The sequence below is a fragment of the Chanodichthys erythropterus genome, chromosome 6, assembly GCF_024489055.1.
Source record: "Chanodichthys erythropterus isolate Z2021 chromosome 6, ASM2448905v1, whole genome shotgun sequence".
NCBI lineage: Eukaryota > Metazoa > Chordata > Actinopteri > Cypriniformes > Xenocyprididae > Chanodichthys > Chanodichthys erythropterus.
The window spans coordinates 29,170,813-29,196,942 of NC_090226.1; the positions used below are offsets into that span (position 1 = coordinate 29,170,813).

Here is a 26,130-nt window from a genome sequence, read left to right on the forward strand (position 1 = left end):
AGAGTAGGCTAATGCTGCTTTCAAGTGCTGTCGGAAATTTGATAATTCCCATTTCTGAAGTCGTGATTACGAACATTTTCGAAATTGGGTGTGCAATTTTTACCTAGGAAACTCATATTTACGATAATTCCGAAAGCATGTGAAGGCAGCATTACAGTCACATTTGACAATTTTTTGGGGTATTTAATATAAATGATTTATCTGTGCATATTATAGCTAATTTTTTAATTCATAATCTTTAATCAAAATAACTTAGCCTCCCTCTTGCAGCGACTTCTGGTCTGCCTTTAAGTTCACCCAAAAATGAAAATTCTGTAATTTATTACTCACCCTCATGCCGTTCCACACCCACAAGACCTTTGTTATATTTTTGTTGAAATCCGATGGCTCCGTGAGACCTCCATAGGGAGCAATAACATTTCCTCTCTCAAGATCCATAAAGGTACTAAAAACATATTTAAATCAGTTCATGTGAGTACAGTGGTTCAATATTAATATTATAAAGCGACAATAATATTTTTGGTGCGCCAAAAAAAAAAAAGACTTATATAGTGGCCGATTTCAAAACACTGCTTCAGGAAGATCCGGAGCATAATGAATCAGCATGTTGAATCAGCGGTTCGGAGCACCAAAGTCACGTGATTTCAGCAGTTTGGCGGTTTGACACGTGATCCGAATTATTATTCGACACAGAAGGATAACACTCCGAAGCTTCATGAAAAATTGAAATCGGCCATCACTAAATAAGTCGTTATTTTGTTTTTTTTTGGTACACCAAACATATTCTCGTCGCTTTATGATATTAATATTGAACCACTGTACTCACATGAACTGATTTAAATATGTTTTTAGTACATTAATGGATCTTGAGAGAGGAAATGTCATTGCTCCCTATGAAGGCCTCACGGAGCCATCGGATTTCAACAAAAATATCTTAATTTGTGTTCAGAAGATTAATGAAGGTCGGGGTGGAATGGCATGAGGGTGAGTAATAAATTACCTTATTTTCATTTTTGGGTGAACTAACCCTTTAAACTCCACCTTTAGACATACACTCGTGAACATCCCTAAGCACTTCCCCTCAGCAGAATCCCCACCGCCATTTTGAAGTGCGTTCAACTTCATCAAGTTTATTTGGACAAACCTGCCTCAACCCCTTGATTTTAACCATTTTTGACTGGGTTAAACAACAAGTGTTAATGCTTCCCTCCGTCTTGTGGACTGGGATGTGTGTCATTGCTTAGGTTGCATCATGAGTGCCCACTACTGGCAGAACTCGTGCATAAGGTTTAATGAGAAGCACCAAGCACCTTGATCACTTGGAATTCACTATGGAGCTGATTTATTATTTAAACCCCTTTTGTACATGCAATAACTAACAATGAGCTGTTACAGTATTTATTAAGTGCAACTGTTTATTGTTAGTTCATTTTAGCAGGTGCATTAACAGACAACTTTAATATTAATAAATGTTTTAGAAGTCATCTTTTATTGTTTTTGTTAATTGAAGTTACTAAAATGGATCCTTACTGTAAAGTGTTAATATTTATTTATTTTTAGTGGTTTGCTGTTCAGTCTTGTAATATGTTTTAAGTTAATGTATGTAGGCTATATATTATTTTAGCCTTTGTTTGTGAATGAATTTGCCTTATAAGAAAATCCTTTTCTGAAGTTTTGATATTTTTGCACATTTTTTTAAGTTAAATGATGGTTAGTTTTTGTAGCTCTATTTCACTATTAAAAACCCCTATTTTGTGTTTAAATATTGTAAAATATGCTTTAAGGTTGCTTATTTGTATATCTTTGTCTCTTAATTGTTAATGTATGCACATATGGTTTGTTTACATTTACATTTACATTTATGCATTTGGCAGACGCTTTTATCCAAAGCGACTTACATTGCATTATACTATACATTTTGTATCCGAGTATGTGCAATCCCTGGGATCGAACCCATGACCTTGGCATTGCTAGTGCCATGCTCTAACCACTGAGCTACAGGAAAGCTGATGGGAATCTCACACAGCCAGACTTCAGAAGACTCTATTCTCAGTGAAGCGCTATTATGACGCGAGTGATGCATCAGGTATATGACCAAACTGAACTAGATTCTCTGTTGGGTGATTTGGCGATTGATGCGGTTGGTGTTTTTGGTGCGGTTGGCGAGTTTCTACAGTTATTGAATATCTTTGATTATTGATTTTCGGTTTTTGACTCTCTTTCGGACTTTGACTATCGGCTTTGGATTCGTGACACATTTTGATTCTCGGTTTTTGACTCCCTTCTGTTTTTGACACTCGATTTTTGACTTCTTTGGATTCCCGTTTTTGACCCTTTTCTGGTTTCGACTCTCGGCTTCGGACTCTTCTCGGATTGGTTAACAGTTTGGCGACTGAAAAAAAACGATCCTTTCATTGAAATGGGAGTGTTCGGAGTTTTATCAGTGTGTGTAAGTATCAATATACACAACACAGCAGAGTAAGGGCGTCTTTGAGTCATTACAGTGATTACAGGAAGGTTTTTTTTAGACGCAAAGACGCGTTCTGTGTAAAAGGGACTTAATTTTTGACATGGAAAAAAAAAGAATAATCGGACTGGATATGATCTCCTCCGCCATGTTACCATCTAATAAATCAGTTGCCATGGCGACTTGCTATGTACACATAAGACCAGGGCATCTTTATGTGATTAGTGATTACAGGAAGGGTTTTTAGACGCAAAGACACACTCTGTGTGAACGAGCCGAAAGGGACCTAATTTTTGACATGTAAAATAAGAGAATAATCGCACTGGCTATGGCCTCTTCCATCATGTTGCCACCGTCAAATAAATCAGTTGCTATGGAATTTAATGCAATCCCCAATTTTGTTTGTTTGTTTGTTTTTTATGTTAATGTCATTGTATGTTTTTCTGGAAGTTAAATAATAAAAAAAAAAATAATAAAAAAAAATAAATCAGTTGCCATGCCAACTTGCTACTGTAAACAAAAGCTCTCAACGCTTGCCCCGCCTCCGAGTTCTTCTGATTGGTCCACTGGCGCTGCGTGTAAAAGTTGTAATGCTTTGACATGGCGTCTTAAAAACGCGGCGCGTCTTGTTTTCGTTATCAAGTATTGAAATTAACAAACGATATCCTGTAAAGTTGTGTTAATGTACATGGAGAAAAAGGTACAAAGGTAAAAAGGTACTAATGTATACTTTTACAGTACTGATATGTACCTTTACGGTACTAATATGCACCATTTAGGGGTAAATAAGGTACAAAGATGTACCTTTTCACTTTTGTAGCTAAGGGTACAAAAGCACCGTACCTTTTTTTATGACAGTGTAAAATGCACACTTGTTAGACAGCTTCATGTAAACTTATTTTCTTGTGCACTCTTTACAGTGCATTATTTCCCAGTAAACCTTTCTGATTTGTTTGTTTTTCCTGAACTTTTGTCTTGTGCAGCTGGAAACACAGAGAGCTGTGTTTGGTGTGCCCCTGATCGGCCTGAGGAGGAGTGGACAGATGAGGCAGGGTCTTCCTCTAGCGCTCATGCACATAGTGGAGTTTGTGGAGAAGCATGGTGAGTGCTGTGTGTCTGTATTTGACAGTGTTTCTTGGTGTTTGTCACTTGTATGCTGAGATTGTGTGTATTTGTAAAATGTGTGTTTGTGTTTAGGTCTCACAGAGAGTGGCCTGTTCAGGGTTGGCGGGAAAGTGAAACGCTGCCAGGAATTGAGGAAAAGTTTTGATCAAGGAGGTGTCCCAGAGTTTGACAGTGAGGATATTCCTACTTTTGCCTCATTACTGAAACTTTTCCTCAGGGAATTACCTGGTGGACTTATTCCAGAGCCACACAGGACACAACTGCTGAATGTGTTCAGGGGTAAGTGAAGCTGGTGTGGTGATGAGTGAACATTTTGGGTACTTTCTGCACAACAAAACTGATTTATCAAATTCTTCACTTTATCTTGCAGATTCAAAAGAGGAAGAAATGAATCAGGCGTTGAGGACAATCCTGAACAGTCTTCCTGAGGAACATTTTAACGTCCTCTGCTACCTGTTGTTCTTCCTGTCCCGTGTGGCTGCCGAGAGTCATCTAAATCTTATGACATCCAAGAACTTGTCAATAGTTTTTGGACCCACCATCTTTCAGTAAGTGTATTAAAAGCACATTACAACTTAACTCAAGGACTGAGGTTTCTAGAATTACACACATACGTTTTCAGGATTTTTTGAGACCAGTCTGATGGAGCTGTCGATCATAAAAAGAAGACGGGTGTCTGGTGTATATGTGACACGTTTGTTATTTGTGTGAACAGCGTACCTCTCAGCCCCACCATGGTTGAGGAACAGGGGCTGTGTAATGCTTTGACAGAGCACCTGCTGAACAACCTGAAACATTTGCTGCCAAACATGTACCCTCATGTGTCCACCAGCAACACAGCAGTGAGCTTATACCGAGTTATAAGTTTGTTTAAAATGATGGTGGCATCTGTGTGTGACTGGGTTTATGAATTTGATCAGAACATTGTTAAACTATTACTATTAGTCACTGCTAGTGTGTAAGAGTGAAAACGATAATATAATAATATAATATAATTCTTTAGTTTTGTATATGTATGAGAGAGATTGAAAATGCTTAGAAATGTTTGTGTTTAAGGAGGCAGGGGACTGTCACTGGACTGATGCAGAGTGTGTCCAACAGCTGCCACTCGCAGAAATCAGGTACATATGCTGAACACAAACTCACACATGCATGCAGATCTGTGTTGTTGGCAAACAGTTGTTGATCAAATGCATGCACACATACTGGATGCTGGTTATTATGGGTTTATTATAAATCATTTATTGTATAGCGTGCTTGTCAGTCCATCTTAATGCTTGTTCTGTGTATGTATTTTCCAGATCGGAGCTACCTAAAATTGGACAACTTGGGCGATTGAGAAAAAGATTAAGAAGTTTTGGAAGAAAGTTTTGCTCATGCTTTGGCAGGTACTCAGAAAAATCTTTATAAAAAAAAAAAAAATTGTCAGAATGAGAAAGAGACTCAACTGGTTGTTGTCCTGTGCATGTGTCCGAAATTAGGGTTTATTGTAAATAAGATTAGATGCAATTAAATTAAGATATATATATATATATATATTAGTTCGATTTAGTTAAACAGGTAATGAATGTAAATAATCGTGATCTGTTTTCTTTCTTTTTCATTCCTTCACCACATAGTAACAAAATAGAGAATGGAGAGGTCTCTGGATGAATGGAGACCTAGACGTAGGTTAGTAGAAAATAATTGGGTCGATGATCCTGACTGCAAGACACTGCGATCATTAAGGGTCACTGGAAGACAATGAGGCCAGTGAGGGTCACTGCAAGACATTGGGACCGGCGTCGCAAGACACTGGGGCCTGTGAGGGTCTCCAGAAGACAATGGGGCCGCCCTGTAAGACACTGGGGCTGCTGAGCCTCATCTCGAGACACTGGGGCTGTTGATCTTCACCATAAGACACTAGGGCTGGTGTGGGTCACCGGAAGACATTGGGGCCAGAGAGGGTCACAGCACAGCACTGGAGCCAGTGACCCTCACCACAAGACACTTGGTGAGGAAGACACTGAAGATGGTTGTTACATCGTGTACTTCATTAAACAACGACGCTGACATGAGCCTTGTACTGATCTGTTCACTGGTATACAGATGACATTCAGGGCATACTGCGCATGTGCCATAAAACAGAGCATCATGGGGTATCGTAACGACAATGTACAATGCTTGAAATGCAATACACAACAATGGTGATGGACAACAGCAGGTGTGATTTTGGAGATACAGACAAGACAGATGCTGATGTTGACTCTGAAGTTGGTTCAATTAAAGCTTGTCATTTTCAGTCAATTAGTATTGTCTCTCTTTTTTCTTTACGTCTTGTTTGTAGTTGTTTAGTATGGAAGCCCGTTTCCGCCACAAAAAAAAAAAAAGATTAATTGCAACTTTTTATCTCAGAGTTCTGACTTTTTATCACGCAATTGCGACTTTATATCTCAGAATTCTGACTTTATATCTCAGAATTCTGACTTTATATCTCAGAATTCTGACTTTATCATGCAATTGCGACTTTATATCTCAGAATTCTGACTTTATATCTCAGAATTCTGACTTTATATCACGCAATTGCGACTTTATATCTCAGAATTCTGACTTTTTATCACGCAATTGCGACTTTATATCTCAGAATTCTGACTTTTTATCACACAATTGTGACCTTATATCTCAGAATTCTGACTTTATATCACGCAATTGCGACTTTATATCTCAGAATTCTGACTTTATAACTCGCAATTGTGACTTTATATCTCAGAATTCTGACTTTTTATCACGCAATTGCGACTTTATATCTCAGAATTCTGACTTTATCACACAATTGTGACTTTATATCTCAGAATTCTGACTTTTTATCACGCAATTGTGACTTTATATCTCAGAATTCTGACTTTATATCTCAGAATTCTGACTTTATATCTCAGAATTCTGACTTTATCATGCAATTGCGACTTTGTCTCAGAATTCTGACTTTTTATCACGCAATTGCGACTTTATATCTCAGAATTCTGACTTTATATCACGCAATTGCGACTTTATATCTCAGAATTCTGACTTTATCATGCAATTGCGACTTTGTCTCAGAATTCTGACTTTTTATCACGCAATTGCGACTTTATATCTCAGAATTCTGACTTTATATCACGCAATTGCGACTTTATATCTCAGAATTCTGACTTTATATCTCAGAATTCTGACTTTATATCACACAATTGCGACTTTATATCTCAGAATTCTGACTTTTTATCACGCAATTGCGACTTTATATCTCAGAATTCTGACTTTTTATCACACAATTGTGACCTTATATCTCAGAATTCTGACTTTATAACTCGCAATTGTGACTTTATATCTCAGAATTCTGACTTTTTATCACGCAATTGTGACTTTATATCTCAGAATTCTGACTTTTTATCACACAATTGTGACCTTATATCTCAGAATTCTGACTTTATAACTCGCAATTGTGACTTTATATCTCAGAATTCTGACTTTTTATCACGCAATTGCGACTTTATATCTCAGAATTCTGACTTTTTATCACACAATTGTGACCTTATATCTCAGAATTCTGACTTTGTAACTCGCAATTGTGCCTTTATATCTCAGAATTCTGACTTTATATCTCAGAATTCTGACTTTGTAACTCGCAATTGTGCCTTTATATCTCAGAATTCTGACTTTATATCTCAGAATTCTGACTTTTTATCACGCAATTGCGACTTTATATCTCAGAATTCTGACTTTTTATCACACAATTGTGACCTTATATCTCAGAATTCTGACTTTATAACTCGCAATTGTGACTTTATATCTCAGAATTCTGACTTTTTATCACGCAATTGCGACTTTATATCTCAGAATTCTGACTTTTTATCACACAATTGTGACTTTATATCTCAGAATTCTGACTTTATAACTCGCAATTGTGACTTTATATCTCAGAATTCTGACTTTTTATCACGCAATTGCGACTTTATATCTCAGAATTCTGACTTTTTATCACACAATTGTGACTTTATATCTCAGAATTCTGACTTTATAACTCGCAATTGTGACTTTATATCTCAGAATTCTGACTTTTTATCACGCAATTGCGACTTTATATCTCAGAATTCTGACTTTTTATCACACAATTGTGACCTTATATCTCAGAATTCTGACTTTGTAACTCGCAATTGTGCCTTTATATCTCAGAATTCTGACTTTATATCTCAGAATTCTGACTTTTTATCACGCAATTGCGACTTTATATCTCAGAATTCTGACTTTATAACTCGCAATTTGACTTCATGTCTCTGAATTCTGACTTTATAACTCGCAATTGTGACTTTATATCTCAGAATTCTCACTTTTTATCATGCAATTGCGACTTTATATCTCAGAATTCAGACTTTTTATCACGCAATTGTTACTTTATATCTCAGAATTCTGACTTTATAACTAGCAATTGTGAGATATAAACACACAATTGCGAGTTAAAAAGTCAGAATTCTGAGATAAAAGTCGCAATTAATTTTTTTTTTTTTTTGGCGGTTTTTTTTTTTTTTTTTTTTGGTGGTAACGGGCTTCCATAGTTTAGGCAAGCTGTATCAACAAATTATTATTATTAACATTTTAGGCAAAATGTCAAATTTAGAAAAAGCCCCAATTCTGCACTCCAAAGTAAAGCTTTTTACATTTACATTTATTTACACCAAAATCAACACGGGTATTACAAATCACCTGATATACAAAATTTCTGAAAATCAGATTTTTTTTTAATTATTAAAAAAAAAGTTTAAACACTTGTATTGGTGTTGTTTTCAATAAAATCTAATATGGAAATGCTATTATGAAAAAAATGTACTGTAACAGTTTTTTCACAATTTATGCCTATTGTAAATTTTCCTTATCTTTATATAAATAACTCCCTTCATGTTTAGGGTCTGTTTACTTTGTGCTTCAGTCACTTTATCATTCATGAGGAAGGTTGTCATTTTATCAACCAACAATCTAGACAATTTTAGGATTATGTAAGGATGATGAGACCTGTACCACAAAGCAAGTTTAGCCAGGTAAGGTATAGTACCGCAAGTTTGTGTTCACTGGATTAGTAACAAACACTGTATGACTAACTTACCCCAGGCAGGGTAAGTTATGTTTTCAATCACAGATCACCAATCAGCTGAGAATAACGAAGTCACTCACCCTGTATCTCTTACTCCATTTTTTTTATAATGATCATATTGTTCATCATGATCTCTTGTGCCGTGTATTTAAATTCTTGATGTTTTTAATAATTATCAATGATCAAACCAATCCTGTAATGAGTTTCTTTAACTTGCGGTACAGGGCTCTGGTACATCTGTGTCAGTGGGAGTTTTTGTTTAACATTTATTTGGTTTAGACTTTACAATAAGGTCCCATTAGTTCATGTCAGGTGATGTACATATGAATTTGTTTTATGCACCATTCTATATGTTTATAAGTTGTTGGAGAAAATATATAAAATCCTATAGGTATATGAGCTGTTGGAGAAAAATAAAATTACACAAATGAAATAGCCTATCAATAGAATAAACTTTGACTGTCCCTGCATTCCATTTGGAAGGGCTCATCCCTATACCCTAATTTCTTCAAATGGTTTACCCTCCGGGGTGAGAGCCTTGAAGGGATGAAGTGTAGGGGTCAAAAAACTTTTTTTGGAACGCACTTGCGTCATCTTAATGAGACAATCAAGGAGGCGCCTTCATCTTTTTTCCCCTGGTTTACTCTTTGTATGCATTCATTTACTGTAGTAACATTATAAGCTACTGCCGGTCTTTATGTTAAATATAATGTATATTGTTTCTATGTATTTGAAACATTTGAATTATACTGATAAAGGTAGCTGTAAAGTATTATATTTGACCATAATAATGTAGCAAATCTAACTCGTATAAATATTATAGTATAGAAAAATACTTTACATACATTTCTAGGTAAAATCGAACTCTGAGCCTCCTGTAGCTATTCTGTGACGTTGAAAGATTATGTGTATTGTCATTATCTTTAGTTAGATGTATTTACATTGGGACTGCGCCTCAGATGCAATCAACAAGATTGTGTATTGTCATTACATCGGGACCACGCCTCAATCAACTGTCTCTGTTTGTAAGGTGTGAACCAAGTGGCCCTACAGACATATGGCCCAGAGCAACTGATGGGTGTGAATGACAAACAAAACGGCATTGCTCAGAGTGGATCGCAGGGTAGATCGATCTCCTGTGGGAGGTCCTAACAGTGTTCTATTGTTGTAGCCCTTTTGGCTTCATGTATAAAGTTCCACATACAGAACTTTGGGTTAAGATATTTTGAAGTCTGAGACGCTGACATCGATGCTGAAGAACTGTGCTACACTACTACCTTCAATAAATTCATCCCCACAAGAACTCTGGTCAAGCTTACTTATTTTATGTATTAGAGAAATCAAATACATTGGCGAGCCACCCAAATGACTGCACGGCCAAATACAGCAAAATCTAACAACGTCAAACAACTTCCCTGTGCAAAGGATCATGGGGGCCTGCCCCGAAGTGTCCATCAGTTGTACCCTTTGGAATCCTTCATTCCGAAGGGCCATTTGAAGTGGCCAGTTGAGGAATTCGGTTTGGAAAGACCCTTCAATATGGCAGCCATGATTGTTTTCACTCCGAAGTGCCCTTTGGAGGGCGATCCCATTTGGAATGCAATTCGAATATAAGTAGCTACAAATATTATGCGATTAAATCTCAACATAATTAATATTATACACTATTATGAGATTAATTCTCAAAATAATCAATATATCATACTCTTTGCGATCTGTTGTGACATCACAAGTTGAATTCTGGGATATAGAGCTGCTTGAAGTGTACATCAGAGTAGACTCGCTCCCTCTGTCAAAATCAAGGGGACGAGGGTCTGTCCATATAAACTCCCCTCATCCACTTCACAAAGTGGAACGCACTTACCCTGAGGGGAAGTGCTCTGGGAAGTTTGTGAGTGCATGTCTAAAAGTGGAGTGGAACACAGCCAATATGTGCACTTCAGACAGATTCATAGACCACACCACAATGCAACATGATTGTGACAACGCAGCAGATCGCTCTTAAAGGGTTAGCTCATCCAAAAATGAAAATTGTGTCATCATTTACTCACCCTCGTGTCCTTCTAAACCTGTAAGACTTTCGTTCATCTTTGGAACACAAATGAAGATCTTTTTGATGAAATCTGAGAACTTTCTGTCCCTCCAGACACATATGTGACTACCACTTTGATGCTTCAAAAAGTTCATAAAGGGATCGTAAAACTAATCCATATGAATCAAGCAGTTTAGTTCAAATTTTCTGAAGAGACCCTGGACCACAAAACCAGTCATAAGGGTAGTTTAAAAAAACAAAACAAAACATTAAAGCTGCAAGCAGCGATGAAAGGGCCCTCGCACCCGGGCTCACCGCCACCCATTGGCCTTAGGAAAACAGTGAACAGTGGGCAACATGCATGTAAGCCAGTGAATACAGGAGAATTATGCCAAAGTCATTTCGAAATGCCACACTTCCTGTGGCCAACAGGTGGCGCTTTGACCGTCACTGAATATTGCCATGTTGATGTCTTCAGGCAAGGACTATCGTCGAACATGTGAAGTTTGAAACAGATCGGACATTGTATGCCTGAGTTACAACAACTTCCTTTTTCTTTCGTGGCGTTATTTGCATACATTAGCACTCAGCCAAGTGTTGCATAATTGAACATGTTTCTAGCATGTTTGGTACTTCGTGGCATAATGAAACGTGAATCTGGTAGTGAATTACAGTGTAAAGCATGCCATTTCCTGTTGCCAGCAGGTTGCGCTATGGCTAACTGAATATTGTCATATAGATGTCTTTAGGCCAGGACTCTTATCACACATGTGAGGTTTGGAGCAGATCGGATATTGTATGCTTGAGTTACAACAGTTTCCTCTTTCATGGCGAAACATCAGAATTTGCCAGGCCACCACGGACACGCCCTTCAACGAAAACTCTAGATCTTCACAATTTAACGTCTCAAAGGCCTTTAGATTAGACTGGCCATATATGATGTGCTTCTGGTTTAATCTCTATGAGGAGTTAATCACAGTGTAAAACATGTCATTTCCTGTTGCCCCCAGGTGGTGCTATGACTGTAACTGAATATTGTCATATAGATGTCTTCAGGTCAGGACTCTAATAAAACATGTAAAATTTGGGGCAGATCAGACCTTGTATGCCCGAGTTACAACAACTTCCTGTTTCATGGCGAAACTTCGAACTTTGCCAGGCTGCCACAGACACGCCTTTCAGCGAAAACTCTAGATCTTCGCAATTTAACGTCACAAAGGCCTTTAGATTAGACTGGCCAAATAAGATGTTGATCTGATTAAAGCTCTAGGAGGAGTTCATTAAAGTACAACGTCTGGAAATGGCAAAAACTGCACAAATTTTGCAAAGATAATTAAAAATATCTCACTTCTAGTTGCTTTTCAGATTTCACTCCAAGAGACTTTTTTGTAGGTATTGGGCTGTTAGATGTGTGTACCAAACTTCATACCTGTACGTGAAATGCAGTGTCAGGGGCACTTCGTTGAATTTTTTTAGGTGGCGCTATTGAGCCATTTTGCTACACTTAATTCTGAAACTCACATCAGATGTAAATTTTCACCACTTCTGACGCATCTGCAAAGTTTCATGAGTTTTCGAGTATGTTTCGGCCCTCAAAAAAGTGATTCACCTTACATGGCGAAACATCAGACTTTGTCGGTCACCACAGACACGCCCTTCAACGAAAACTCAAGATCTTTGCGATTTAACATCTCAAAGGTCTTAAGATTACACTGGCCATATATGATGTTGATCTGGTTAATTTCTATGAGGAGTTAATCACAGTGTAAAACATGTCATTTCCTGTTGCCCCCAGGTGGCGCTATGACTGTAACTGAATATTGTCATATAGATGTCTTCAGGTTAGGACTCTAATAAAACATGTGAAGTTTGGGGCAGACCAGACCTTGTATGCCCGAGTTACAACAACTTCCTTTTTTATGGCGAAACATCAAACTTTGCCAGGCCGCCATGGACGCGTCCTTCAGCGAAAACTCTAGATCTTCGCAATTTAACGTCTCAAAGGCCTTTAGATTAGACTGACCAAATATGATGTTGATCTGATAAAAGCTCTAGGAGGAGTTTGTTAAAGTACAACATATGGAAATGGCAAAAACTGCCAAAATTTTGTGGAGAATTCAAAATATCTCACTTCCTGTTGGGTTTACAAACTTTGCACCCAGGGGCTTTTTTGTAGGTATTGGGCTGTTACATCTGTCTACCGAATTTCATAACTGTACGTGAAACATAGCACGAAGGGCGCTTAATTGAAATTTTGTAGGTGGCGCTGTCGAGCCATTTTGCCACACCTAATTCTGAAACCCATATCAGATGTAAATTTTCACCACTTCTGATGTGTGTGCAAAGTTTCATGAGTTTTTGAGAATGTTTAGGCCCTCAAAAATGCGATTCATTTTGGAGAAGAAGAATAATTGGCTGAGCAATTCCAATAGGGTCCTCACACCATCAGTGCTCGGGCCCTAAAAAACAGCAACATTTATACATAAATAATCTTTCCGTGGATGTATGGTTTGTTAGGATAGGACAATATTTGGCCGAGATATAACTATTTGAAAATCTGGAATCTGAGGGTGCAAAAAAATCAAAATATTGAGAAAATGTCCTTTAAAGTTGTCCAAATGAAGTCCTTAGCAATGCATATCCACTCACAAAATGTTTGATATATTTATGGTATGAAATTTACAAAATATCTTCATGGAACATGATCTTTACTTACAAACCCGATTCCAAAAAAGTTGGGACATCGTACAAACTGTGAATTTAAAAAGAATGCAATAATTTACAAATCTCATAAACCTATATTTTATTCACAATAGAATATAGATAACATATCAAATGTTGAAAGTGAGGCATTTTGAAATGTCATGCCAAATATTGGCTCATTTTGGATTTCATGAGAGCTACACATTCCAAAAAAGTTGGGACAGGTAGCAATAAAAGGCCTGGAAAAGTTAAATGTACATATAAGGAACAGCTGGAGGACCAATTTGCAACTTATTAGGTCAATTGGCAACATGATTGGGTATAAAAAGAGCCTCTCAGAGTGGCAGTGTCTCTCAGAAGCCAAGATGGGCAGAGGATCACCAATTCCCCCAATGCTGCGGCGAAAAATAGTGGAACAATATCAGAAAGGAGTTTCTCAGAGAAAAATTGCAAAGAGTTTAAAGTTATCATCATCTACAGTGCATAATATCATCCAAAGATTCAGAGAATCTTGAACAATCTCTGTGTGTGAGGGTCAAGGCCGGAAAACCATACTGGATGCCTGTGATCTTCGGGCCCTTAGACGCCACTGCATCACATACAGGAATGCTACTGTAATGGAAATCACAACATGGGCTCAGGAATACTTCCAGAAAACATTGACGGTGAACACAATCCACCGTGCCATTCGCCGTTGCCGGCTAAAACTCTATAGGTCAAAAAAGAAGCCATATCTAAACATGATCCAGAAGCGCAGGTGTTTTCTCTGGGCCAAGGCTCATTTAAAATGGACTGTGGCAAAGTGGAAAACTGTTCTGTGGTCAGAAAAATCTAAATTTGAAGTTCTTTTTGGAAAACTGGGACGCCATGTCATCTGGACTAAAGAGGACAAGGACAACCCAAGTTGTTATCAGCGCTCAGTTCAGAAGCCTGCATCTCTGATGGTATGGGGTTGCATCAACATTTGCCGCATCATAAAGAGGAAGATGCAACAAAGAAGACCTAAGACAGTTGAGCAACTAGAAGCTTGTATTAGACAAGAATGGGACAACATTCCTATTCCTAAACTTGAGTGTAACACTGTCCCAGGGGCACGGCCTCGAGCTCTCCGTCCCACCGGTCACTAGGCTCCAGTACCACCGCCTCGGGCAGCCTCTCGCGGTCTTGTGGGAAGAAGGAGGCGGGAACCGGCGAACATTCAACAAAACTTTAATACCAAAATAAACAAAGAACAAAACAAAAGTAATGCCGGCAGGCCCTCGCGGACGTCTGCCGGCCACACAAACATAATAAAACATAAAATAATATCCAGGCCTGGTCCTCTCTCGTCCTTCACTGACGTCGCTCCTCCTTTTATGCCTCCGGAGCTCCTCCGTGAGAGACTCGAGGCCGGCACGCCTCGCAGGAGATGCTCATTATCACTCGCGTCACCAGCCTCGCGCCGTTCCCTCATGGCTCTCGCCCACCCTGCTCGTCACATTGAACAACTTGTCTCCTCAGTCCCCAGACGTTTGCAGACTGTTATAAAAAGAAGAGGGGATGCCACACAGTAGTAAACATGGCCTTGTCCCACCTTTTTTGAGATGTGTTGATGCCATGAAATTTAAAATCAACTTATTTTTCCCTTAAAATGATACATTTTCTCAGTTTAAACATTTGATATGTCATCTATGTTATATTCTGAATAAAATATTGAAATTTGAATCTTCCACATCATTGCATTCTGTTTTTACTCACAATTTGTACAGTGTCCCAACTTTTTTGGAATTGGGTTTGTAATATCATAATGATTTTTTGGCATAAAAAAAAAAGAAAAATGGTAATTTTGACTCATACAATGTATTGTTGGATATTCCTACAAATATACCTGTGTGACTTATGACTAGTTTTGTGGTTCAGGGTCACATTTATTCCCATATTATCATTGATTATATTCTTCACACAAACATGCTTCATGTGCGAGAACACACCTCTTGTGGAAGCTCAAACATGCTGCGTACGTGCTGCAATGAACCTCATTGGTTTTCGCACATCAAGCAAAGATTCTTGAGCTTTACCACAACTGATGTGTGAGTTGATGAATGTTTATGTGTGAATAAAAGCTTAAATTCAATCTGTTCCTCATATAAAACAATTGTGTCTCTTCATAAAATTTTAACTAAACTGCTTGATTCATATGGATTAGTTTTACAATCCCTTTATGAACTTTTTGAAGCATCAAATTGGTAGTTGCATAGCTGTTAATGGAGGGACAGAAAGCTCTCAGATTTCATCAAAAAGAACTTCATTGGTGTTCTGAAGATGAACTAACCTGAACACCTGTGCAATAAGTCCATTTGTGAAATTTCCTCACTACTAAATATTCCACAGTCAACTGTTAGTGATATCATAACAAAGTGGAAGCAATTGGGAACAACAGCGACTCATGAAGTGGTAGGCCACGTAAAATCACAGAGCGGGGTCAGCGCATGCTGAGGCTCACAGTGCCCAGAAGTCGCCAACTTTCTGCAGAGTCAATAGCTACAGCCCTCCAAACTTCGTGTGGCCTTCAGATTTGAGAGCTTCATTGAATGGGTTTCCATGGCTGAGCAGCTGCATCCAACCCTTACATCACCAAGTGCAATTCAAAGCATTGGATGCAGTGGTGTAAAGCACGCTGCCACTGTACTGTAGAGCAGTGAAAATGTGTTCTCTGGAGTGACAAATCACGCTTCTCTGTCTGGCAATATGATGGACGAGTCTGGGTTTGGTGGTTGCCAGGAGAACGGTACTTGCCTGACTGCCAAGTGTAAAGTTTGGTGAAGGGGGGGTTATGGTGTGGGGTTGTTTTTCAGGGGTTGGGCTTGGCCTCTAAGTTCCAGTGAAAGGAACTCTTAATGCTTCAGCATACCAAGACATTTTGGACAATTTCATGCTCCCAACTTTGTGGGAGCAGTTTGGGGATGGCCCCTTCCAGTTCCAACATGACTGCACACCAGTGCACAAAGCAAGGTCCATAAAGACATGGATGAGCGAGTTTGGTGTAAAGGAACTTGACTGGCCTGCGCAGAGTCCTGACCTCAACCCTACAGAACACCTTTGGGATGAATTAGAGCGGAGACTGTGAGCCAGACCTTCTCGTCCAACATCACTGACCTGACCTCACAAATACACTTCTAGAAGAATGGTCAAAAATTCCCATAAACACACTCCTAAACTTTGTGGAAAGCCTTCCCAGAAGAGTTGAAGCTGTAATAGCTGCAAAGGGTGGGCCAACTCCATATCAAACCCTACGAATTAAGAATGGGATGTCATTAAAGTTCATGTGCATATAAAGGCAGGTGTCCCAAAAATTTTGGAAATATAGTGTAAGTGCACATTCTCTTGGGTTAGAGGTGAGGAGCGCATAAGTTTACCAATGCCTGTAAAGTTTAAAACATAAAAACCCAACGAATGGTGGTTTTGTCCGATGTACTATGACAGTGTTCTATTTTTAAAATAGGGGTGAAGTGCATGTCATGCTTAAGGTTTATCACCTCTGAGAGTGAATAGACACTAGACACCGGTGTAAAATCGTGAAACTGACTCTCAGCCTCTTACATTCCAGATAGGGGATCCCTGAGCTTAGTGAATGAGGCAGTCAGGAACAGAACTTTAGCTTTTAGTCGAATTAGACGAAATAGAAATAGGGTTTGTTGGTCAGGGATGCACCAGGACTGACCCCGAAAATAAAACTGTAGCCATGATTGGATTGGACAGTATATGGACATTCTGGAAAATACGTTGCAGTTTCATCACACAGAAGCCAAGCTGTTTTGTTTCCTTTGGTGCGGGCTGGTGTCTTACTGAAAGCCATCAGAAGCAGATGGTCGGTGATAACTCCACCCCATCAAGGGGTCAGAGGACTCCAGTCCACTGGGGGGTTGGAGGGACACTGGAAGCCATCAGAGGCTTGCTACTAGTTTGTCTCATGAACCGAAGCTCTCTGACTCTCAAATTCAGAAGGGCACCAGAACTTAGAGATATGGGCAGTTAGAGCCTGACTGTAAGTCTGACTGATTGCACCTTATCTTATCTATGTAACCCTTTTATTAGGGCCCGAGCAAAAAAGCTACAAAAAAGCCCTTGGGCACAAAATCTGAAAACCCAACCAATTTTCTTTGCTAAATTTTTGCAGTTCTTGCCATTTACAGACATTATACTTTAATGAACTCCTCCAACAGCTTTAATCAGATTAACATCATATTTGGTCAGTCTAATCTTAAGGCCTTTGCAATGTTAAATTGCGAAGATCTAGAGTTTTCACTGAAGGGCATGTCTGTGTCGGCCTGACAAAATTCGATGTTTTGCCATGAAACAAGATGTTGTTGTAACTCGGGCATACAATCTCCGATCTGCCCCAAACTTCGCATGTTTTATCAGAGTCCTGGCCTGAAGACATCTACATGGCAATATTCAGTTAGTCACAGCGCCACCTGTGGGCAACAGGAAATGGCATGCTTAATGCTGTAATTCACTCCCAGAAACACATTTGTATATGCCATGAAGTACCAAACATGCTAGAAACACGTTAAATCATGCAACACTTGGCTAAGTGCTAAAGTATGCGATTAACGGCATGAAACAGGAAGTTGTTGTAACTGAGGCATACAATGTCCAATCTGTTCCAAACTTCACATATTTGATAATAGTCCTGGCCTGAAGACATCTACATGGCATTATTCAGTTATAGTCAAAGCACCACCTGTTGGGCAGCAGGAACTTTAGCACGTCGAAATGACTTTGCCATAATTCTGTATTTAGTTGCTTACATGCATTTCGCCCAATATTTATTGTTTTCCTAAGGCCACCAGGTGGTGGTGGCCCTGGGTGCAAAGGCCCTTTCATCGCTGCTTGCAGCTATAATTCTCTGCACTCTAAAAAAAATATATATATTCTCTGCACTCTAAAAAAATACTGGGTTAAAAACAATCCAAATTAGGTTGAAAATGGACAAACCCAGCAGTTGGGTTAAATGTTTGCCCAATGTGCTGGGCAGTTTTATTTAACCCAACTATTGTTTAAAAATTACTAAATGGCTGGCTTAAAATGAACGCAAAATAGGTTAGGAAATTAAAGAGCAGATACATGATTATTAGAGGCAACAATAATAATCAAAAGGTGAACATTTATTAATAAGCATCTTAATAAATGTTTGTTTCCTTATCATTCATTAAACTTATTAATTAATGTTCATTTATTAAACATTTTAATAAGTATTAATTTCTAACATACGTTTGGTTCATTTTAAGCAAGCAATAAAGTTTTTTTTTTTCTTTAAACAAAGTTGAATTGAATAAAACTACCCAGCAGGTTGGGTTAAAACAACCAAATTGCTGGGTTTGTCCATTTTCAACCCAACTTGGGTTGTTTTTAACCTAGCATTTTTTAGAGTGGGCTTTTGTTGTTATTTTACTACTTTAATTCCTTTTCTATGTAAAGCACTTTGAATTACCATTGTGTATGAAATGTGCTATATAAACTTGCCTTGCCTAATTTTCCCACAAGTGATCAAGGGCTTAATGTATTCCATTTAAACACATTGCATTGGTTCCGCCAGAAGTGAGCACTCTTATGACATAAGCAATGATGTACATCCGAGTGAATGTGACGGATTTAAGTTAGTAAGGGAAGGGCATAAAAAGTGTACCTAAATGCAGCCAAGCAGTGATAACCAATTCAGGAATGAATCATTACTTTTATCATATCTTTTCAATAAATCAGCTGGTCACAAAACAAGTCTGAATGATTTGTTCGTAAATCAGGCTGATTTAGTACTTGACTCATTGATCCAGTCAAAGTGAACAGCTCACTGGAGGGAAGAATTATTCAGTATGTTTGTTTCCCACACGAATCCACCTGGCTTCAAAAGGATTGAAATGGAGTGCAAGTTGTATGAAGCACTTTTCTGATATTTTTATATAGCTTTTACAACAGTCACCATTTACTGTAATTGCATGGAAAAGAGTGGCCATCAGTACATTCTTAAAATGTTTCAGTTTTTATTCCAAAGAAATAAAAAGGAGAGCATACACTCACTTATTACAACATATCGAATCGTCCTTTTTTTTTTTTTAATGAGTGAATGATCCCTTTAAGAAATTTCACACTCAGAAGTTCTGAGTGTGCTTAATTGTGACATGCTGTTTGGATTGTATTATCAGTTAACTTGGTTCAACAGGTTCACGTATACACTGCAGATATCTGTGTTTACACGACAAGAGAAGGAGGTGCTAGTATGAAAAGCAGAGGATTTAAACAGCCACATACTTCTGTTGATTAAATCTACTATATTAATCGGTTGTGACTTTTGACTGAATATCATACAATCACAGAACCTAGACAGTACAAAGAATTAGCTCTAAATATTGATAAATATTCATTCATTTAGATAGGATCAAATGTTCTTGTTTTCTGCTCACAGAATATTAATTTTTACATGCAAAGTGATCCATTAAGATGCTGCAGCAGAAAATAGATCAATATCACTATGAATTTTTTTAACCATTTGTAACAGCAGGAATGTTTGGTATGCAAGTAGCCTTAAATTATTGACAGAAATATTGACGAAAACTACAAAGCTGTGGCTGTCCAGCATGTAAATAGTTCAGAAAGTCCACTTGTTCTGAACAATTGCACAACATTAACTATCAGTCTTACGTCAAGAGGGTTAATATGCCGAAACTGCACTAAGTATTACAGTGTGTGTAACAGAAATACCATGTTTTTGGACATAATATACATGCATAAGGTAATTATTCAGTACCATGGTATACAATGGGGTCCAAGTCTAAGAGCACTATGGGGAAAAATGCCATTTAAATAAATAAACTTACAATTAATTTGACAATTACTTCTGTCCCTATTTTGCTTTCATGACAGTGCAGCACTGATATGAGCTGCAAAACTTGATGATCCAACATGATCTGAGAATATTACAGAGATCTTCAGTGGAAGAAGCATATCTTACATTTGGTACAAAGGAGTTTGCATGTCACACATTTTCGTATTTGATTGTAATAGATCATAAAATTAAATATTTCTTAATAATTTTATTTCCACTTTTAAATCAGGTGTTGAGTCCCACATTTTCAATGCGGTCTCAGACTTTTGCACAGCATATCGGTCCGTACACAGGCCCATATCAAAGTGCATTGTATTATCATCTCAAACCCTCACTGTACCATGATTCTGCCACATGGAAATGCATAACCATGGCATTTAAATAGTGAAGAATAGTGAAGGCTACAGCTGTTGGGTTAACCATCATGAATCAGAAGCTGTCTAGCAATGCATGTGAGAGACCACCCCCTTCTCACTGGACTCCTTATCAACACACTCTTTGACTGCACTGATTCTTGCACAATCAGCAGTTCTTTAAATATATAACACTCAAGTCAGGGCAGAGACGATCTCTTCAGCCACTGCGCGTTCATACACTCAACAATCCACCATGACCACCGCACAGCCGATCTTCTCAAAGGGCGAAAACTGCAAACAAGTGTGGCACGACGCGAGTGCTGACTACAATGCAGCAGACACACACCTGGAGATCATGGGAAAACCTGTTATGGAGCGCTGGGAAACTCCATACATGCACTCTCTTGCAACAGTTGCTGCATCTAAAGGTAATTTCAGACTATTTAATTTTTGATTCATCTGAAACAACAACAGTGAGATAAATGAGGTCAGTTCCATTTTTGTTTTCACTTAAAAGTGACTTAATTTCAATAATATAAATTAACATCATGCAGACGCCAGTAGCTATTATCTGTCGAAAAATGAAAACTTTTTGTTCTCAATTACTCAAAAACAGAGAATTCTACTATGGCGAAGGGATCCGATTCTTGAACGAATCTTTTTATTCGATTCGTTCGTGAATCAGTCTGAGCAATTCGCGAGTCAACACCTCACCAACTGATTGAACAGAGAACTGGCCCAAAGTCCACACTAACTAACCTACTGTGAAACAGTTCAGAACAAACAACATAGAGGATGTGTGTTCAAGAAAAACATGCTACATACCACAAAAAAAGGATGTAATTATACTACACACACCTATCAAATTCAGTACATGTCCACTTGATGTCATTGTCAATCTTTCACGTGTACCAACAATTAACTATTTGAGCAAAATGCAACTTCAATAGCAGAAATGTTAACAAACTTAATCGTAAAACCGTAATAAACACCCGTATGTGTCTACACTTGGCTTTATTAGAAATAAATAGAGAACGTACACCACGCCGTGATGACTTAAAGCACCGCTAAATAAATTTGAAACGATCTGTTCGAAAGAACCGATTCCAAAAATGAGTCTTGCCAGAGACTTCCCCCTCCCTACTATGGTGAAGACGTAGCTTATGAATATTCATTTGGAAATGCTGACGTTGCTTCTTTACCTTCTTGGAGCGCCCAGTGGCGTTAACGTTACCTAATTAATATTCATTACCAACAATTCCTAGTAGGCGAACCAAGTTCACGTTGTATTCGTGAGATAAGAATGCGTTATCTGTAAATGTGACAAACACGTGCTTGTGTCACGACGACAGGTGCAGGACTTCCCCACGAAAACTATAGAGGTGAACTACTAGTAAAAATTTGACAGTTCACTGAAATTGATTCAGTTATTTCTCACTTAACACGCCACGAGGGGGCGCGCTTCAATTGCGCGTGGCTTTTGTGTGGCTGCATTGAGTTGCAGTGCTTTTTGCCTGAATATATTCACTTACATGCATAAAGTTAGTCCAGGCTGCTACGTTTCATGTCTTTAATGTATGTTCATATTTATAGAGAACGTGTCACATCAATGGTTTACTAACTAAATTTCTAGAAATGCCATTCATTTGAGAAGGGTGGGTCTACTTTGCTCCTCACATGCCTATTTTTACTCTTTGAAATATCACCTCCTGCAACCCCAGGGGCAGGACCTTTCCCATGACCACCACGCTGTCATTCATATCTGGCATGGTAAGATTTGTGTGTAAATCTTACTATGCCATATATATATATATATATATGTGTGTGTGTGTGTATGTGTGTGTGTGTGTGTATGTGTGTGTGTGTGTGTATTTTAACCAAACAGTTGACAGGGATCTATAGTATGGAAAAAAAAAAGTCAGTGGGGCCTATTACCTTTTTGGTTACTGACATTCTTCAAAACATCTTCTTTTGTGTTCAACAGAAGAAAGAAATTCATACAGGTTTAGAACAACATGAGTGTTAGTAAATGATGACAGAATTTTCATTTTTGGGTGAACTATCACTTTATCACTTTAAAAGGCAGCTGTAGTGAGGAGCAATAAATTATGAAATTGGAATTGTAAGCATTAACAACGTGTCTCCTCTTGTTTGGGATTGTAGGTGGAAGGGTGCTTGAGATCGGCTTTGGAATGGCCATAGCAGCCACTAAAGTGGAGTCCTTCCCCATTGAGGAGCATTGGATCATTGAGTGTAATGATGGTGTATTCCAGAGGCTACAGGAATGGGCCAAGAGTCAGCCACATAAAGTAAAGCGAAAAACATCCATGATATTTGTATTGTGTTGGACTATTATGAACCAGTTAATGACTTGACTGGCTTTACCTGCACAGATTGTTCCTCTGAATGGCCTGTGGGAAGATGTTGTGCCAACCCTACCTGACAATCACTTTAATGGTAAAATGATTTTAATATACTATAATGTAAGCAAAATATCTTAAGATTGTTAAAATTGATAGTTAGTGAAAAGTGTTTTTTACCTTCCCATGACTGTACATTAAAAATAAGTAAATATACACTACCATTCAAAAGTTTGGGTACACTAAGATTTTTTTCTTTTAAGAGAAAATAATACTTTTAATCATCAAGGATGCATTAAATTGATCAAATGTGGCAGTAAAGACATATATGTTACAAAAGTTTTCCATTTCAAATAAATGCTGTTCTTTTTAAAAGGTTAATTCACCCAAAAATAAAAATAATGTCATTAATTACTCACCCTCATGTCGTTCCACACCCGTAAGACCGTCGTTCATCTTCGGAACGCAAATTAAGATATTTTTGATGAAATCCGATGGCTCGGTGAGGCCTCCATTGAGAGAAAGCCATTCAAACTCTCAAGGTCCATAAAGGTACTAAAAACATATTTTAAACTGTTCATGTGAGTACAGTGGTTCTAAATATAATAAAGCGACGAGAATACTTTTTGTGTGTCAAAAAAACAAAATAAAGACTTTTCAACAAAATCTATATGGGCCGATTTCAAAACACTGCTTCATTATGAATCGAATCAGAGCGCCAAAATCACATGATTTCAGCAGTTTAGCCGTTTGATAGGAGATTGGAATCACTGATTCGAAATAAAAGATTCATAAAGCTCAGAAATAGTGTTTTGAAATCGGCCCATATAGATTTTGTTGAAAAGTCGTTATTTTGTTTTTTTGGCACACAAAAAGTATTCTCGTCACTTAAGATAGAACCACTGAACTCACATGAACTGTTTCAAATATGATTTTAGTACCTTTATGGATCTTGAGAGTTTGAATGGCTTTGCTCTCAATGGAGGCCTCACTGAGCCATCGGATTTCATCAAAAATATCTTAATTTGTGTTGATCGAAGGTCTTACGGGCGTAGAACGACATGAGGGTGAGTCATAAATGACATTATTTTCATTTTTGGCTGAACTAACCCTTTAACTTTCTATTCATCAAAGTATCCTGATCACAGTTTTCACAAAAATATTTAGCCCCACAACTGTTTACAGCATTGATAATAATAATAAGAAATGTTTCTTGAGCACTAAATCAGCATATTAGAATGATTTCTGAAGGAAAGTAATGTAAGTAAGAAGATAATGATGATAAGAGTAATGATGCTGAAAATTCAGCTTTAAAATCACAAAAATAAATTACATTTAATATCAAATATTAATATTTTACAATATTACTTTTTTTTTTTTACTGTATTTTAATCAATAAAGAAATAAAGTCTTACAAGAGATTTCTTTCAGAAACATTAAAAAAATCTTACCAACCCCAAACCTTTGAACGGTAGTGTACATTTCATCTAATAATACAGTATATGTAATATATTAAACTAACCCTTAAATAAATACATATTAAGATGAAAAAAAAAAAGTAGGCTATTTGAGTATTAAATTAAGTTGCAATTAAGAATGTTGTGACAAATCTGCATATATTTGCCTTCCAATCACAGGTATTCTTTATGACACATATCCTTTGTCAGAGGAGACCTGGCACACACATCAGTTCAACTTCATCAAGGTTTGTGGACGGTTAATAATTCATTTAAACTATCAGCAATCACACTCCATTTTGTTGAACTGCTCCCTAATGGCAATGAACCGTGTTCTTAGGGTCATGCTAACAGACTGCTGAAGCCCGGCGGTGTGCTCACATACTGTAATCTCACTTCCTGGGGCGAGCTGCTGAAAAATAAATATAATGACATCGACAAAATGTTCCAAGTGAGTAAATAAACTCATGACACAATCTTTTTTTTTTCTCAGTACTTTTATCCATCCCATTGTGCTCTGGTCTTATAATGCACTTTTTAAAAAACATTTTTTTTTTTAGGAGACACAAGTTCCCCACCTGCTGGAGGCCGGATTCAAAAAGGAGAAGATCAGCACCACATTGATGGACATCAGTCCTCCCAGTGAATGCAAATACTATTCCTTTAATAAGATGATCACACCAACTGTTGTTAAAGAATAAGAAAACACAACGTGCATATAAATCATTCTATTGTCAATTGTCTCTGAAAGTTATTTAATTTATCTACAAGGGTGAACTGCATTAAAATCTCAAAATTACTAGAAAAAGGTTTTTATAAATGACCGTACATAGTTGTGCCATTTTTTGATAGTACTTCTTGGAAAAAAAATCTACGTAATTTACATATTGTTAGCTGTTGTGCTTCATATGCTACAGCCTTCAGCTGCAGTCCTCTTGTACTTGTTTTTTTTTTGTCTAAGTCAGCTGTTCAATTTGGATTTTGCAGACACTTTTTTTTTTTATCATTGGGGAATTACAGTAAACTTTGTTTCAGGTATTGTACCCCTGAAGTATCCAGGAGTTTGTGTTTTGCCCAAGAACGTCATGGAAATTCTAAGGATAACAACAGGAATTTAGGGGTTAAAGGGATAGTTCACCCAAAAATGAAAATTATTCCATGATTTACTCACCCTCAAGCCATTGTAAGTGTATATGACTATCTTCTTTTGAACATAATCAGAGATTTACTGTATTTAAAAATATCCTTAGTCCTCCAAGGTTTATAATGATTGTGAATGGTAAGCAAACTACACATTGCACGTCATGTCATTGTGTATTATGTCGTGGAAGTTAGCGCTTTTTGGATGTACGTCGAATGCTTACGGCTGTCGTGCCGGAAGCTCATTATTTTACTTCATAAAGTTTTAAAAAAACTATACTTGTCTTACACAAACGCATGGATTCAGTTCAGAAGGCCTTTATTAACCCCGTGGAGTAATTTTTCTTTGGAAACAGGAGAATCGATGTGCACAGTTTATTCTGCACGGAGTTGGGCAGCTGTGGTTTTTGTTTTTTAGATATAATTCAGGTTAGTACCTGCACATCCCTTTCAGACAGCTTCAGACATAAAATGCCGACATTACCCTTATAATAGATCTCAATTCAACACAAATACTTGCTGTCCTG

General features: G+C 37.8%; 2 protein-coding genes across 5 annotated transcripts; both read left to right on the plus strand.

Moving 5' to 3' along the window:
* The first annotated feature begins 2,151 nt into the window (after positions 1–2,151).
* Positions 2,152–5,824, plus strand: LOC137021209 (protein FAM13A-like). 4 transcript variants are annotated; one of them, XM_067387459.1, is made up of 7 exons: positions 2,152–2,449; positions 3,451–3,568; positions 3,665–3,871; positions 3,963–4,140; positions 4,649–4,713; positions 4,894–4,980; positions 5,212–5,824. In XM_067387459.1, the coding sequence occupies exons 1-6, from the start codon at positions 2,420–2,422 to the stop codon at positions 4,929–4,931; spliced, it is 636 nt and encodes a 211-aa protein (XP_067243560.1). In that variant the 5' UTR covers positions 2,152–2,419; the 3' UTR covers positions 4,932–4,980; positions 5,212–5,824. The 4 variants fall into 4 exon arrangements, with proteins under 4 accessions (XP_067243560.1, XP_067243561.1, XP_067243562.1 ...); XM_067387460.1 differs by having other exon boundaries at positions 4,652–4,713; XM_067387461.1 differs by lacking the exon at positions 2,152–2,449 and adding an exon at positions 3,072–3,183.
* Positions 5,825–20,840: 15,016 nt separating this feature from the next.
* Positions 20,841–25,818, plus strand: gamt (guanidinoacetate N-methyltransferase). The gene is made up of 6 exons (XM_067387463.1): positions 20,841–21,074; positions 22,810–22,955; positions 23,040–23,103; positions 24,644–24,711; positions 24,804–24,914; positions 25,024–25,818. Exons 1-6 carry the CDS (start codon positions 20,900–20,902, stop codon positions 25,162–25,164), a joined length of 705 nt encoding a protein of 234 aa, XP_067243564.1. The 5' UTR covers positions 20,841–20,899; the 3' UTR covers positions 25,165–25,818.
* The last annotated feature ends 312 nt before the right edge of the window (positions 25,819–26,130 follow it).

Coding starts and splice junctions, on each gene's coding strand:
- LOC137021209 (XM_067387459.1), top strand. CDS start 2,420: ATGGGAGTGTTCGGAGTTTTATCAGTGTGT. Junction 2,450..3,450: donor TCGGAGTTTTATCAGTGTGT/GTAAGTATCAAT, acceptor TGTCTTGTGCAG/CTGGAAACACAGAGAGCTGT. Junction 4,141..4,648: donor TTTGGACCCACCATCTTTCA/GTAAGTGTATTA, acceptor TTTGTGTTTAAG/GAGGCAGGGGACTGTCACTG.
- gamt (XM_067387463.1), top strand. CDS start 20,900: ATGACCACCGCACAGCCGATCTTCTCAAAGGGCGAAAACTGCAAACAA. Junction 22,956..23,039: donor CCAAGAGTCAGCCACATAAA/GTAAAGCGAAAA, acceptor TTACCTGCACAG/ATTGTTCCTCTGAATGGCCT. Junction 23,104..24,643: donor ACCTGACAATCACTTTAATG/GTAAAATGATTT, acceptor TTCCAATCACAG/GTATTCTTTATGACACATAT.